The sequence below is a fragment of the Thunnus albacares genome, chromosome 3, assembly GCF_914725855.1.
Source record: "Thunnus albacares chromosome 3, fThuAlb1.1, whole genome shotgun sequence".
Taxonomy (NCBI): Eukaryota; Metazoa; Chordata; class Actinopteri; order Scombriformes; family Scombridae; genus Thunnus; species Thunnus albacares.
The window spans coordinates 3,678,436-3,691,965 of NC_058108.1; the positions used below are offsets into that span (position 1 = coordinate 3,678,436).

The 13,530-nt window shown below is 39.9% G+C and overlaps 1 protein-coding gene across 1 annotated transcript; it reads right to left on the reverse strand.

Annotated features, from left to right (window-relative positions):
• Positions 1 to 453: 453 nt before the first annotated feature.
• LOC122978834 (probable ATP-dependent RNA helicase DDX5) lies at positions 454 to 10,037 on the reverse strand. Its single transcript, XM_044345862.1, has 13 exons — positions 9,824 to 10,037; positions 8,132 to 8,312; positions 7,308 to 7,404; positions 7,045 to 7,178; positions 6,500 to 6,565; positions 5,377 to 5,518; positions 5,061 to 5,221; positions 4,607 to 4,779; positions 4,174 to 4,284; positions 3,957 to 4,018; positions 3,792 to 3,851; positions 2,103 to 2,324; positions 454 to 1,285 (listed from the first exon to the last, which is right to left on the reverse strand). The coding sequence occupies exons 1-13, from the start codon at positions 9,862 to 9,864 to the stop codon at positions 828 to 830; spliced, it is 1,908 nt and encodes a 635-aa protein (XP_044201797.1). The 5' UTR covers positions 9,865 to 10,037; the 3' UTR covers positions 454 to 827.
• Between the last annotated feature and the right edge of the window lie 3,493 nt (positions 10,038 to 13,530).

Below are 13,530 nucleotides of genomic sequence, written 5' to 3' on the forward strand. Positions count from 1 at the left end.
AGGACATATTTTTAAAGGATGAAATTGTGTTGTTTTTCATAATGTCTTTTTAAAAATTCATTAAATGGTTTTAGTGGTGAAAATCTAAACACTGCTCCAAAGCCTTCTCTATGTTGTCTGAATAAAATGCTGGTGGGGGAAATAACAGCCTACAAAATATTGTAAAATTGTAGGATGTGAACTCCTGTTGACATGACCTGTGTCTGTGTCCTCCATGAAGCCCTAAAGTAAAGTAATATTTTACCGTGCTGGAACAGCCTCATGTAGGCCAGTGGTTGCAAACATTCATGATTCCCCAAAAAATGCAAAGTTTTGATTAATGTGAGGAGCTGTTTCTAAGTGTAGTGTATGTTCAGATATGAGTGTTTAAGAGGCACCAAGACCTGCATCTTTACAGCTAGTTCTGATACATTTCTCCAACCCAAACTTCCCACACAAATAAACAACACAAGGTTTCCATTTTCTTATTTTTATTTAAAAGGGTCACGCGCTCCCTTTTTATATGATCTTCATAACATCACTTTAAACATACCACAAACCGAAAACACTGCATTACCTAGTAAAAATAAATTACTGAGGAATGTAACAAAAAACAGTCAAGGAAAAGTGCAGCGATCATAGTTGCACTACAGGAGACGCGTCTATGACTCAGTTTAATGCTCTGGGTTTACTGAATAATTCCAACCCTGCTGTAAGCAAAACAAAGTTTAACAGTTCAAAAGGAGAATAATAACAATAATAATAATAATAATCATCATCATCATAATGTAAGATTTCAAGACTAAACGAAAATCATGTTGGTTCCATATATTGTGCGTATATCAGATCTACTGTGGGAAGGGTGGTGGCATGGGGTAGGGCACCATCGGTGGCGGGGGTGGTGGCTGTTGGCCCTGTGGTGGTGGCGGCTGAGAGGTGAAAGAGAACGGCGGGTGGTTCATGCCATTCTGAGCGGCCCTCTGCATGGACCCGAACTGAGGGGGGCCCTGGAAGCTTTGGTTACCAAAGGCACCCACCTGGTTTGCTGGAGCACCAAAATTACCCTGTCCGTTGCTGTTGCTATAATTGTTGCCATAGCTACCACTAGAGTTGCCACTGTTTCCTCCATAGCTGCCACCGTTTTGGGCCTTGTTGCCACCGAAGGCACTCTTTGGCCCATTGCCAAACCCTCTATCACTGTCCCTGTCCCTGTAGCTACTACCACCAAAGTTATTGCTCCTCCCACCTCCTGAATACCTATCCCGACGGTCGTCCTTGTAGCCGCCTCTTCCCCCCCTTCCACGACCTGGATGAGATGAAGACAGGAGAGGGACAGAAGGAGAGGAGTGGGTTCAGACTCTTAGTAAGAGACACTGATACAACAAATAAAACCCTATTCAGACATGGAATATGTGAACATTGCTGACTTTATCTTTGTCCATTACTTAAATGTTTATTATGGGTTTATTAAGACTCGACAGGTCTGTTATGAAAGAACTTAAGTTTGGATTCTTGTTCACATGATGTATGTAAAGCATTTTTCGCCATTTAATTGGAAGAATTGAAAATGAAAAATAGGAGAGTGCTGGTCTGATAGTACTAGATTCAGTGTGATCGACTCTCCGGCTGGCAGCGCTGTCAGCAGCCAGCAGGAGAGACGCTCAGCAGTGCGCTTGGATTTTATAACTGAATTGATACCAGGACGCAAGCTTTTTATTTCTGACGTTTTCACATCAGAAATGATGATTAACAGCATTAAAAAAAAAATAAGTCTTGAAGGTGAATCATGCGACTCACGTAGCTGTTATATCAGTTAAGCGTGGGGAGGGAGGCTGCTCTGAAGGTGCACTCGATTTGACTGTAACTGTGGTAAATGGGCGGAGATAAGCCTCCTGAATTTGCACCAAAAATGCTGTCAAAACTGTCATTTACAGTTTCCACCACAGCCTCCATAATCATCGACCAAGAACGCGGAAGAAAAACGGTGCAATAAGTTCCGCTTAAGAGACATAATATGTTCACAATGTAAAGCCTAAGAAGGAAATCTCATATCTAGTAAAAGATAAAATGCATCTTTCTTGAAAACCACAAGCGTATTAATGTAAACAAGTGTCAGACTTTACCTCCTCTGTCCTCTGCCATCTGGATCAGCTTCGGGTTAATGGCCTGGTTGGCCTCACGGAGCACAGAGATCAGATCACTGGCTTGTTTCATGTTGTTGGGGGTGAAGAAGGTGTAGGCTGTGCCCGTTTTTTGACTTCGGGCTGTGCGGCCAATGCGGTGGATATAATCCTCGGAGGAGTTAGGGTAGTCATAATTGATGACAAATTTCACATCCTCCACATCTGTGAAAGTGTTGCAGTGTGGCAAAACAAAACATGGAGGCCACACAGGATTTTGCACACCACAACAGCCAGATCAAAGGGAAAAGTTAGCAACTGTGAAGCCTGGGGGAAGAAAATGGTCATTAGGCTGCGGAGGAAATATGTTAAAAGCAACATGAATATTGTGTACACATCTACTCCATGGGAATACTACTGTGGGAAGAGAGAAACGATGCACACTCCAATTGCTTACCATAATCAAAAAGATCCAAAAGACACTCACTCTCCCTTTTGTTAACAAGGGAGAAAAAAAATGGATTTAAGTCTTACCATAAAGGAGTATGCATTCACTAGTCCTTTCCCAATGCAGCGAAATCCCCCACAAATTGTCAAGTGACATCCAGGAGCTTCTACGCAGTTGGGCCACGATATGCACTGGGGCCTCTTCATGTGCCAATATAGGACCATTCTGTGGTACATTTTTGCAGGTCCGTTTTTCCCAGTACACTCTCAAGAGAAGCTTGATATTAAAAGGCCGCACTGCACGTCTTGCCAAGACAAAATAGACCAGGTAGTAATTTGACAGGGGCCCCTTCAAAAAAAGATGAAAAGGCCCAAGCATTGAACCCTGTGGGGTCCCCCTCAGCCAGCACAAAACAATTCCCCCCACCCCCTTCATCAGTCTCATCAAGGCAAGATCTTCCAAGAAGCCAGTGTTCACTTGAGAAAATGTCTCTCGTTGGCAGGTCTCGACATGACTATAAAACGCAGGCGAGGGAGGAACTTTGGTTTGAGCTGTCTCTCTTTCTCCTCTCACTAGATGTTCCCACTACCCCCTAAACACATGTGCCAGGTCTTATCAATTTTCAGAGACGAATACAAGATTTCAAACTGCTCTCTCCATTTCAAGATCCAGCACTTTGACGGGAAAAAAAAAAAAACAACCGAAAGCTTAGACAGGCTCACAAGCACCCATGCTATGTGATATATAAGCTCCGAAAGGTAACAATTGTTCCAAATCTCAAACAAGTGACTTGCAATACAGCGCTCTCTAACAACAGCATGCAAGGCAAAAGTCACAGCATCAAGCATATCTTTTTTTTTTTCTTTTTTTTTTTATGTTTGAGTTGGAAACAGCTGGATGGCATTTGTCAGGTGAAATCCATGGACAGAGAACAGATGTGTGTGTATTTCAACAACATGTCAGAGACAAAGGCTTAGCCACACAGCCTTTTGAAGATCACTGGCACACAAGAGCTTTCACCTCTCTAGGCCCACTGGGTGGCAAGCCAGTTGAGCACTTCCAATATGTCATCCATCTCCCTCTCGAGGCCTGGGACTGTCATGCCTAGCGCCTGCCACAAAGACTCCACCTTAAGGTGAGAAAAACTCAGAAAATGCATAGAAAAGTTAAAGAAAGCAAAACCACTTTCTTTAAAATAAGTGTAACACTGATAAGAGAGTGGTGAAACTCAATGGCATACTGACCCAAGCCACGGGAGGCCACATCTGTAGCGATGAGGATTGGAGCTTTGCCATATCTGAACTCTGAAGGGAGAAGGACAGTATTCAGTTGAATTACAGAGCAGCTTGTGATCATCTTTTTTCTTTCTTTTAAAACAGCAACCTGCAATATGACTTTTTAAATCTCACCATTAAGGACCCAGTCTCTCTCCTGCTGGCTCTTATCTCCATGAATTCCCATTGCTGGCCACCTGTGACAACAGATTGGACATTAAACACCGCTAGTCCAGCTTCAATGAAATTCTCTGTGCTTGTGTGCAATACAACAATAAATTGGGCCAATGGTAAAGAGTTGTTTTCATTTGGCATAGCTTAAATTTGAACTTCACATTCTTTGTGTCCTTACCCATCTCTCCTCATCCTCCTGGTGAGCTCATCGCAGCGTCTTTTGGTCTCCACAAAAATAATGGTCTTGTTCTCTTTTTCGCTCATTATCTCCTCCAGCAAACGGATCAGTCTGACAAAGGAGAGACAAAAAAAAAAGAAAAGTTGAGGCAAAACTTAAGTCTGTCACTGCAACAGCCATGGTGCTTCAGCTGGCCGATTTGAGTCCACTACTGATTTAAATTACTGGTATAAATTGAATTGTTCATGTTGAATTGAAATACAAAGTGAAACAGACTTAAATATCATAATATACTTATTTAAGATTTAGGAAGAAATTTGTTCTTTAACTACTTTCCTCTCTGGCTTTAACCGGTGAGGATAACTGGAACTCTTATAGCCAGCACTGATATAACACTCTGATGCTAGTAATATGGAGGGAATTCTCTACTTACTTGTCTTCCTTCTCCATGTCACTGCAAACATCAACTATCTGCAGGATGTTGTGATTGGCACTGAGTTGCAGTGCACCAATGTTGATCTGTACATAATCCTTCAGGAAGTCCTCAGCCAGCTGGCGAACTTCCTTAGGCCAGGTGGCGCTCCACATCAAGGTCTGGCGGTCTGGCTGGGAAAGACAAGAGGGAGCACTTCAACGCTCTCTTCCTGCTTCAAAGTAAATTTAACACTCGCATTTACCTTTTACAAATTTGAGGATACATCTGTCAAATATTTCTATTTCCACAAGTATTTACTTGATTCCCCTGTCTGGTGCATTTGTGCTGCTGTTCAGCCAACTCTTTATTTCAGTTTGGTTAAATAATTGATATAAATAAAGCGGCTAGTTAGAGGTCCTGCAGTGTGACAATTAGTCAGTTATTCCTAGTAGAAGGAAATTACATAACTTACCCGAATTTGTTCCACTATCTTGCGGATCTGTGGTTCGAATCCCATGTCCAGCATGCGGTCAGCTTCATCCAGCACCAGATAAGTGCAGCGGCGCAAATTAGTCTTACCACACTCAAGAAAATCAATAAGACGACCTGGGGTAGCGATGCAAATCTCAACACCTTAAACATAAACAGACAAAAAAAATATCACAATTATAACAAATGACTGAAAAACTCTGAGCTGAACCTGAGCCAATCAAACAGCTCTTTAATCATAAATCAGAACAAATGCTCATCTGCAGTGATATTCACAGAGAGTAACAAAGTAAGCGTACCTCTTTCAAGATCTCTAATCTGGGGTCCCTTGGGAGCACCACCGTAGATGCAGGTGCTCTTGAGACGAGAGGCCCTGCCGTATTCAGCAGCCACTTGTTGCACCTGCTGGGCCAGCTCACGGGTTGGTGCCAACACCAAGCACTACAGGAAGATGCATATAATTTATTAGCATATTGCATCCTTCAAAACAGAGAGATACCTGCAGACAGAGATCACACATGCCCCTTATCAACTAGCTCAGTATAGCAGGCTTTAGTTGTGCCATGGCATGTCAAGCTGAGAGCGAGGTAACGGGACAGAGTGCACAGTAAACTCGGCAGCCACACATTTCTCTGTTCTGTATTTCTCTGTTTTGTGTCTTCAGGTTATGCTAACCCATTGTTGCTAACTTTGGAGCTAACCCCCTTTACTTTTCCAGCATTTGGGGAAACAACAGACGTGACTTTTTAGCACTTATTAACTGACACACTGTAGTCTGTGCTGTACATTTACTGCCAGACTGACAACTTACTACTAACCTTTCCCTCTGTCCCGTTCGCATCCACCGTCATTTCTCTGCCCCTCGCTACGCAAACATACTCCTTAACAGAGTCACGCTACCATTAGTTTCCCAGGCAACAACACAGAGGTTGACTCATGTACCTGGCCTGGCGGGGGTTCTCGTTGTGTCATTATGGAAAAACACAGATTCAGTTAACGCTCAGTAAACGTTGAGTACATTTAGACCCAACAGTCTCCATCAGGTTGGGCAAGTTCAAAGTTGTGAAAACAACGGGGGTGTTTTGAATAAACAGGTAATTTGTAAATCCCTCCCGCCGCAGGAAATAATGGATTACTCCTGGAAAGCTGTTGATGTAGCACTTTTCTCCTTATGAAAATAGCACAGAGATTATTCGACCAATGAGAATTTAGTCGAACGAGAGCATATCGACCAACTGATCGACCAGCAGACTACAGCCCTAATATATAGAGCTGCGCAATACATCAATCAGTGATAAATGAAGACCAGACATCATCTGGGTCGCAAGTTATAGCCTTAAAGACTTTTGTTGTTTTCATCATCCAGTGCTAATAGAAACAACAGGATTACACACTAGAGGACATATCTTACTGTTTACTTACAATAGGTCCGTCTCCATGCTCCAAGAATGGTTGATGTTGGATGTGCACGATTGCAGGCAGAAGGTACTAAAAAAGGAAAAATGATAGACTGAGTTCTAAATGTAAATTTGACCTCAATGCGCATGAGAGCATATCTGTCTTCCTGTTAACCACCAGCCGCCTGCTAATTAGATATTTACTCTAACAACATTGGCAGGGTGTGTATCTTCTTTCAGCTGAGGACTGTTTCAAGTTGCAGTTTGTTACGTTGCCTAAACCCACTTAAGAGTAAAGCACTTTGCCAGATGACCCTGCACCCCACACCTAAATTATCTAACTGGATTATTTTCTCATTTAGGTTGTTACTCTAAATCCTACAGAGAATACTGCTACAAGAATAAAGGTCCAAAATATGCTACAAACCGCTTTCTAAGAGCTCAAAGTTTGCTTTTGGTAAAAGTGGTATTATGTCTTTAAGGCCTTGGGAAATGAGGATAACCACACATTTATTTTATTTGGTTGCTGGGTAGAAAGGATTTTAAGAATCATAGTTGGGGAACACTTACTGCAAGGGTTTTCCCAGACCCAGTTTGAGCGATGCCAACCATGTCTTTGCCACTGAGGGCAACTGGCCACCCCTGAGCCTGAATCGGAGTTGGTTCATTCCAGTTCTGTTTGGCAATGACATCTATGACGTAGCCTGAAGAATTAAGATATGCAAGTTAAATTGTTGAAAGTTTCTGACACAATATGCTGAAATCAAATTTCAGTAGATCGGCAGATGACTACTCAAAATTATTTGGGTGGTGAAGTATGAATTTTGACTCACTTGGAAATGCAGCTTCATGGAATTTTACAATTGGTTTGGGGCAATCTCTGCCTTTGACGGTAACTTCTTTGCTTCTTCGGTACTGCTCAACCTCTTGCTGGAATTGGAAGAAGAAATATAAAAATGTCAATACAGACACAAACAACAGTATGCACACAAATTCCACATGAAATAGGAACGTTAATTAATATTCTAAATTCGATTATATAATCAAATTGTAAAAAAACAAACCAAAAACAAAGGAAAAAAAAAAAGACATGCAATTGTGAAAATTAATATTCGAGTGTGGAAAAGTTCTCGCGTGGACCTGTGCTGCTGCACTGCATGATGGACAGGAATCACACAACGTCACTTTCATTGATTAAAAATTAAATGTACGTCAAACTGAAACGTGCAAATAATTCAACAATGATGGCAGAGATTTCACAACCCGACTCTGAATAATCTAAAAAGCCCTGTCTGGAAATACTTCAGATTTTGGTAACCAGTATGAATATTAACTAACTTGTATAAAAATTAGGCTATCGAATAACATATCAATTTCGAATCATTCGTTTGATCTCACTCTGAGATGATTTATTTAGTAATGTCTGGGTATGTAGGTCTTTTAAAAGACATGTACATATTGAAATAAATATACCTATACAAGTAGTAGTGTCTCTTGTTATATTGGTTTGCCTTCTTATGGACATAATGCACAAAAATAGATATTTGAATGGTTCAAACAAGGAATATTTGAATGTCATTCTTGGCCAGTTTTGACAGCCTTAACATGAAACAGTAAGAAAAGCGATTTGTTGTGCGAGTTGTGAAGCTGTTCTTACAAGTGGTCTGCGGGTGACATCTGGATGTTCCTGGTAGAAGTTCTTCTGAAACTTTGGAAGCTCGTCGAGGTTCCAGTGCTTCTTCCGCAGCCTCTCACCAGGGTTGCCAAACTTTCCTGGAGGAGGTCCGCCTCTATTGCCTCCTCCACCACCACCAAAACGAGGGGGTCCTCCACCATACCTTGTGTAAAAGAGAGGGACACGTTACACGAAGCACAGCCAGAAACAGCACTTGTTACAGGGGCGTTCCACCATATGAAAGGTCAATGAACTAGTCACAACCGGTAGTACGGGGCCTGTGGAAACAGCTGTGTAATGTCTTCTGTGATTATAGAGAACCATCAAGTTTATGAAAATAACCCTGTTGGTACATAGCAATGTTATCAGGGTCATGTCAGTTTTTTTAACACCACATAAATAAATCAACCACACAGAGGCAGAAATGACTTAAGATATGTAAACAGCTTGAAAAGACAGCTGAATCATCATCTGTGGCACAGTTTTCCAAACAGAGAAACTGTTCATAGTCAAGAGGCGAATCTTAAATCTTTAAAAGTAAATCAAGCTGGTCGACTTTAAGCTTTATACACAGAGCATCTGTGGTGTTCCCCTACTAAATCTTAAAGATCCCCTCAAGACATGTATTAAGACGCATAAAGATGTGTCTGACATGGTTTTCTACCAAAAAAAAGTTAAAAAATGTAAAATATCTCCCTCTACTCCCTAATTAAAATTTCAGAGCATATAAATATGCAAATATATTTCATTTCTAAAGTTTAGCTGCTGGACACTAGATGTCTCCTTCTTCACTAATAAAGTCCATTCTCAATGTTTGTGCACTGGAGACTTCAAATGTCCACATCACACTTGTGTAGGTTGAATACTGGTCCAGAATTGGCTCCAAACTATCTGTTTTGTCACAAATCGTTTTCATAGGCCCACCCCTTAAAATCAGATTTCCAATGAGCACAGAGAAACTTTCCTCCCTCAGCAAATAAATGTGAAAACAGCTTTCTGGTGTCAAACTCTGCACATCCATCATTCTGCACAGTGAAGCTCAAACATCCAGCTGAAGAAACAAGAAGACAACATATTTTTGACTGGAGAAGGACTTTAGGAGTTTGCTAGTTCTTGAATATCGTCCGTGCATATTCATATATTAAATACACGCCGCCGGTGACACACAAGTGAGTTACTGATTTAAGTTGAGTGACCAGCTTCATGCTCCGGGAAACGGGACCAGCTGTGTTGATTTGTTTGTCTTCCGTTGAGTGACAGTGTAGCTAGACGACACGACTAATTAAATAACAAATCATTAATAACAAATAAATTGGGCCTCTGCGACACAAATGTTTGACTTGAATGTGCATTCGCAAGAGACACCGCTGCGTCACACGGCCAGATAGCGAGCAGGAAAACTGCTCAGCCGTTAGCTGCCATTTTACCTCCTGTTATCAGCAAGGAAACGGATATTATTACGGATATGTTGCTGCAGGGAACGTTTGGTCACGTTAAACTGCTCGCTGTCAACGCTTTACCACACGAATGTAGCTAAAAAACACACTGTTGTGACATAAAATACAAAACAACAGTCATGTTTCGTGGATATAGTAGTGACAGTTTGACGTTAGCCGTAATGCTAAGCTGTTCATCTTCACGAACGTTAAGGAACCAAACTAACACTTGACTTACCCTCTATCTCTGCCACGATCTCGGTCTGAAAAGCCCGGCATTGTGTAGCAGACTACTGTGGGGATGGGAGGCTTGTCAAAATCCTTTTGGCCGGTCAACAAAGCAAGCGATTAATCCAACAGGCTTAAAAAAAACGACACAGAGAAAATAAAAGAAAATGCCGGCAGACAAAAGTCTGTCTGGAGAGACGGATGTGAGGTCACAGGAGGCGGATAACATGGTATCAATGCGCGCCATGCCGGGGCACCTTGTGCGGTACTATTTTATGTCAACACACCGGGAGGATGATGATGACAAGCTGTTAAAACATCTAGTGAATGTTAAAGTTAAACAAATGTCTTGGGAAGAGACACATACACCCATCTTCCCAACACAATTTGCGCAGAGTTCAAATATGTATTGAAAAACACAAAATGTTTTTATTAAATATTTTTATTGAAACACCACCAAAAACAGTTTAACATATGAGGACAAGTGGAGCAAAGCGTGTAGACATTTTCACATATTCTTATAAGGAAAAAACATACAAAATACAAAAAGGGAAGAGAGAACAAACAATAAATATAAAATGTTGCTGCTTTATGTGAATTTAAATTAATATTTGCGGGTCTTGGGGCAATGGGAAAATTGTCTGTGTGCAATAGTGTCTTCATGAAAAGTGTACTTAAGGAAACAGTGGTCCATATTCTTTAATACTTCCTATAAACTCTACAGGTTATATTAAGAGAATAATGAATACACACATTTAAAATGAACTTTTTCTTTAAATTCCGAGACTTGAGATAGAGAAAGCTCAGTCAGCTTTTTTTTAATTAGCCTATAGTTTTATCAAACGTGTATTACTTTTAGTCATGTAGAGTTTTCCAGCTGTTACAGAAATGGATGCTCAATCAATTAACTTATTGCTTTACCAACCAGCTCTTTTCTAGTTATGTTCCATTTTTATGTCCACCTGTTTCTTAGTCAGTCAGCAGATTTCAAAAACTACTTAACAGATTAGGCCAGGGTCAAGAAACAAGAGATACATCATATGGATGAGGCTGAAAAAAGTTCTCACCTCTGAGATATCCTGCAAAATATGACGGTATTTTGAGTCTGACTCACCTTAAATTTTGTACAACTCATTCTGTACAAAACCAAAAATTCCCTAATAACATTAAATGTTTTCCAAAAAATCATGGGGAAAAAAGCACCGGCTGAATGCTGACTTCCCTTTTTGTTAGTGCTACACCATATTCTGCCAAAAGATGGGGCTGCAATTCACCTTTCTACAAATCTTTACATTTTCTGTCCAACACTGACAAAGAATACCCACCATTACACACTTTTTTTCTTTTTTTTTTTTTTTTAACCTTTTCACTTGTTTTCCACTATTGTTCCTTCGATTTCAATGTTTTCTACTAGTGGTTGTATAGGTTGGTGAGAAAGAGGCCGATACAACATGTATTAAAATATTGCAATACGATTTGTATTAGCTGTTGCATTTAGATAACTCAGCAGCATTCATTTGGTTATTAAAGTAGCCTAAACCTGACAACATGTGGGATGCAGAAGGTAAACTCCGGTCATACAGTCTGTGGTCTCAAAGCTCTGTGCTTTGTATGCTCGATCATCAACACCTGACATCCTGAACTGGTAAAAAAAAACTTTGCCAGTGAGCTTGTTGCCCAGGTAAGAGTGATTGTTTAAGAAAATTTGTAGCTAATTAATAAATATATGGTTATTATTTTGTATTGCGCTGTGATTAATCACAAACTTAATGGCTGATAGGGAGAAAAAAAGCAACATCATTAAAACAAAGTTGGTTAGTTACCATCTTTCCAGTAAAAATGACAAGAAAAAAAAAAAGAAAATGTGCGGATGCAGAAAGCGGAAACTGGTTGTATTCAATAAATTCTCCTCTCACAGATACTGTGTGCTCTTTTACTAATGTTTTGACACATCCCGCTGATCTCCATCTTCATTTTGTGACTTCATTTGGTTGATGTAAACAATGTGTGACATGCCGCTACACCTGCAACAATGAACAAGAACTCAAAGACGCATTTCACACAATTGCAGTAAAATAACAAAACAAAAAACATCAGTTTGTTTTGCATTTAAAATGAGCGATGTCTTTTCTTTCAAAAATGGCAACATTTGAGGAGACCCTCCATTCATAAATAAATCTATTCATATTACAAAGGAGTTGTCAGGCCACAAATCTACTTTTACACTGTTTTGCCAATTGTAATTTCATGACTAAACGAGGACACATAGCTAGAGGGAACATGTTTTTAGACTCACCTGTTCTGTGATCAACAGTGTCCCATCCACATATTCCTACACACTTTCATTATCAGGGATTTGTAGACCAATCCCTCTTACATTTCTCAGGTTTGTTTTCTGTGTTTCAAAGGAAGAGACATTTGAATCAACCCTGGTACAAAACAGTAGTTACTACATCCATTCTCTGGAGTATTACAGTATATGTAAAAACATGCTAAATATATGCATGTTCAAATTCAAAAGGAGATGAAAAAGTTGGTCAAGATGTGCTAATTTTTTTCTCACATAATAAGTATATGTAAGCCATTTTTGTAATACTTAAATATCTCCAACTCCAACATCTGCAACTCTGCTGATGAGAATTTGTTTTAAATTATTAAACTTTATTTCTGCAGCACCTGTCAAAACCAATTAAAAGCTGCTTCACTGCTACACATACAATAACATGAAATGCAACAAGAATTTGGGAGAATCTTCAAACAAAGAATTAAAATGAAATAAGTAAGAACACATAAAGTTATAAAACACCAGCCTATACAGGTGGATTTTTAAAGATTCAGCTGATTTGATACTGAGGGGGAGTTTGTTCCACAAAGTTAAAGCTAAAACAATTAAAGCATGATTCTCGTCTTCAGCCTGGACCGTAAATCTTTTAACATTTGACTGTTTGGCTGTTCAGTTCTTGCTCAAACACATACACAGTGTGTACCATGATCCATAAAACTGTGACTCTCTGATTAGGTGCTTAAATGACAACAATAAGCCAATAAACTAGAGTCATTTATTGAAATGAAACCTGTAAATGACATATGGCCAACAGCAGATGTTGTCAAAGACAAGACAAGAGAATTGTGGGAATCACAGCCACACATCAATAGACAATCAACAGTGTTTCACATTATTTGACTCCAATGTATCACATCAATTACATTCTAATAGGACAGTGCCTTCCCACATGAAACACAGAAGTTAAATTTAGCATGAATCATTATTTCTGTTTGAGATACTCAGAGTTCACTCACACAGAGTGAACTTGTTTTCCAGGCTGCTACAAGCATTGCAAAAACACAAAGGGGTGCATGTCTCCTTTTTACTTTATGTCAAAACCACAGACGGAAGAGCAGTCAATGATAATAAAGCTCTGACGCACAGGTGGAACTACTATTAGCAGTGTGAACATCTGTTAAGGGCGCACACAGACAAACAATGAGCGCACTTCTCCTTACTTCCTACTTTCTACTTCAGCTACATCCATTTAGGATTAAAACAGTTTGTAAACTGCGGATGTGTTGTCTGAAATGTGATTTTGTTATGTTTATTTGTTATCTGAAATGTTTCCATGATGCAGTATTTAAAATCACAGTTGTCACAGTACAGATTACCTCAGCTCATAAGAGTGTGCTGTCTTTTATGAGATAAAAATGTATGTTGAATACAAT

What these genes read in the sequence shown, in the direction of transcription:
- LOC122978834 (XM_044345862.1), bottom strand. Translation starts at nt 9,864, where the DNA reads ATGCCGGGCTTTTCAGACCGAGATCGTGGCAGAGATAGAGG. An exon ending in AGCATGGAGACGGACCTATT is followed by an intron (nt 5,519 to 6,499) that starts GTAAGTAAACAG and finishes ATCTTCCTGTAG; the next exon opens with TGCTTGGTGTTGGCACCAAC. An exon ending in GACATGGAGAAGGAAGACAA is followed by an intron (nt 4,285 to 4,606) that starts GTAAGTAGAGAA and finishes CTCCTTTGTCAG; the next exon opens with ACTGATCCGTTTGCTGGAGG.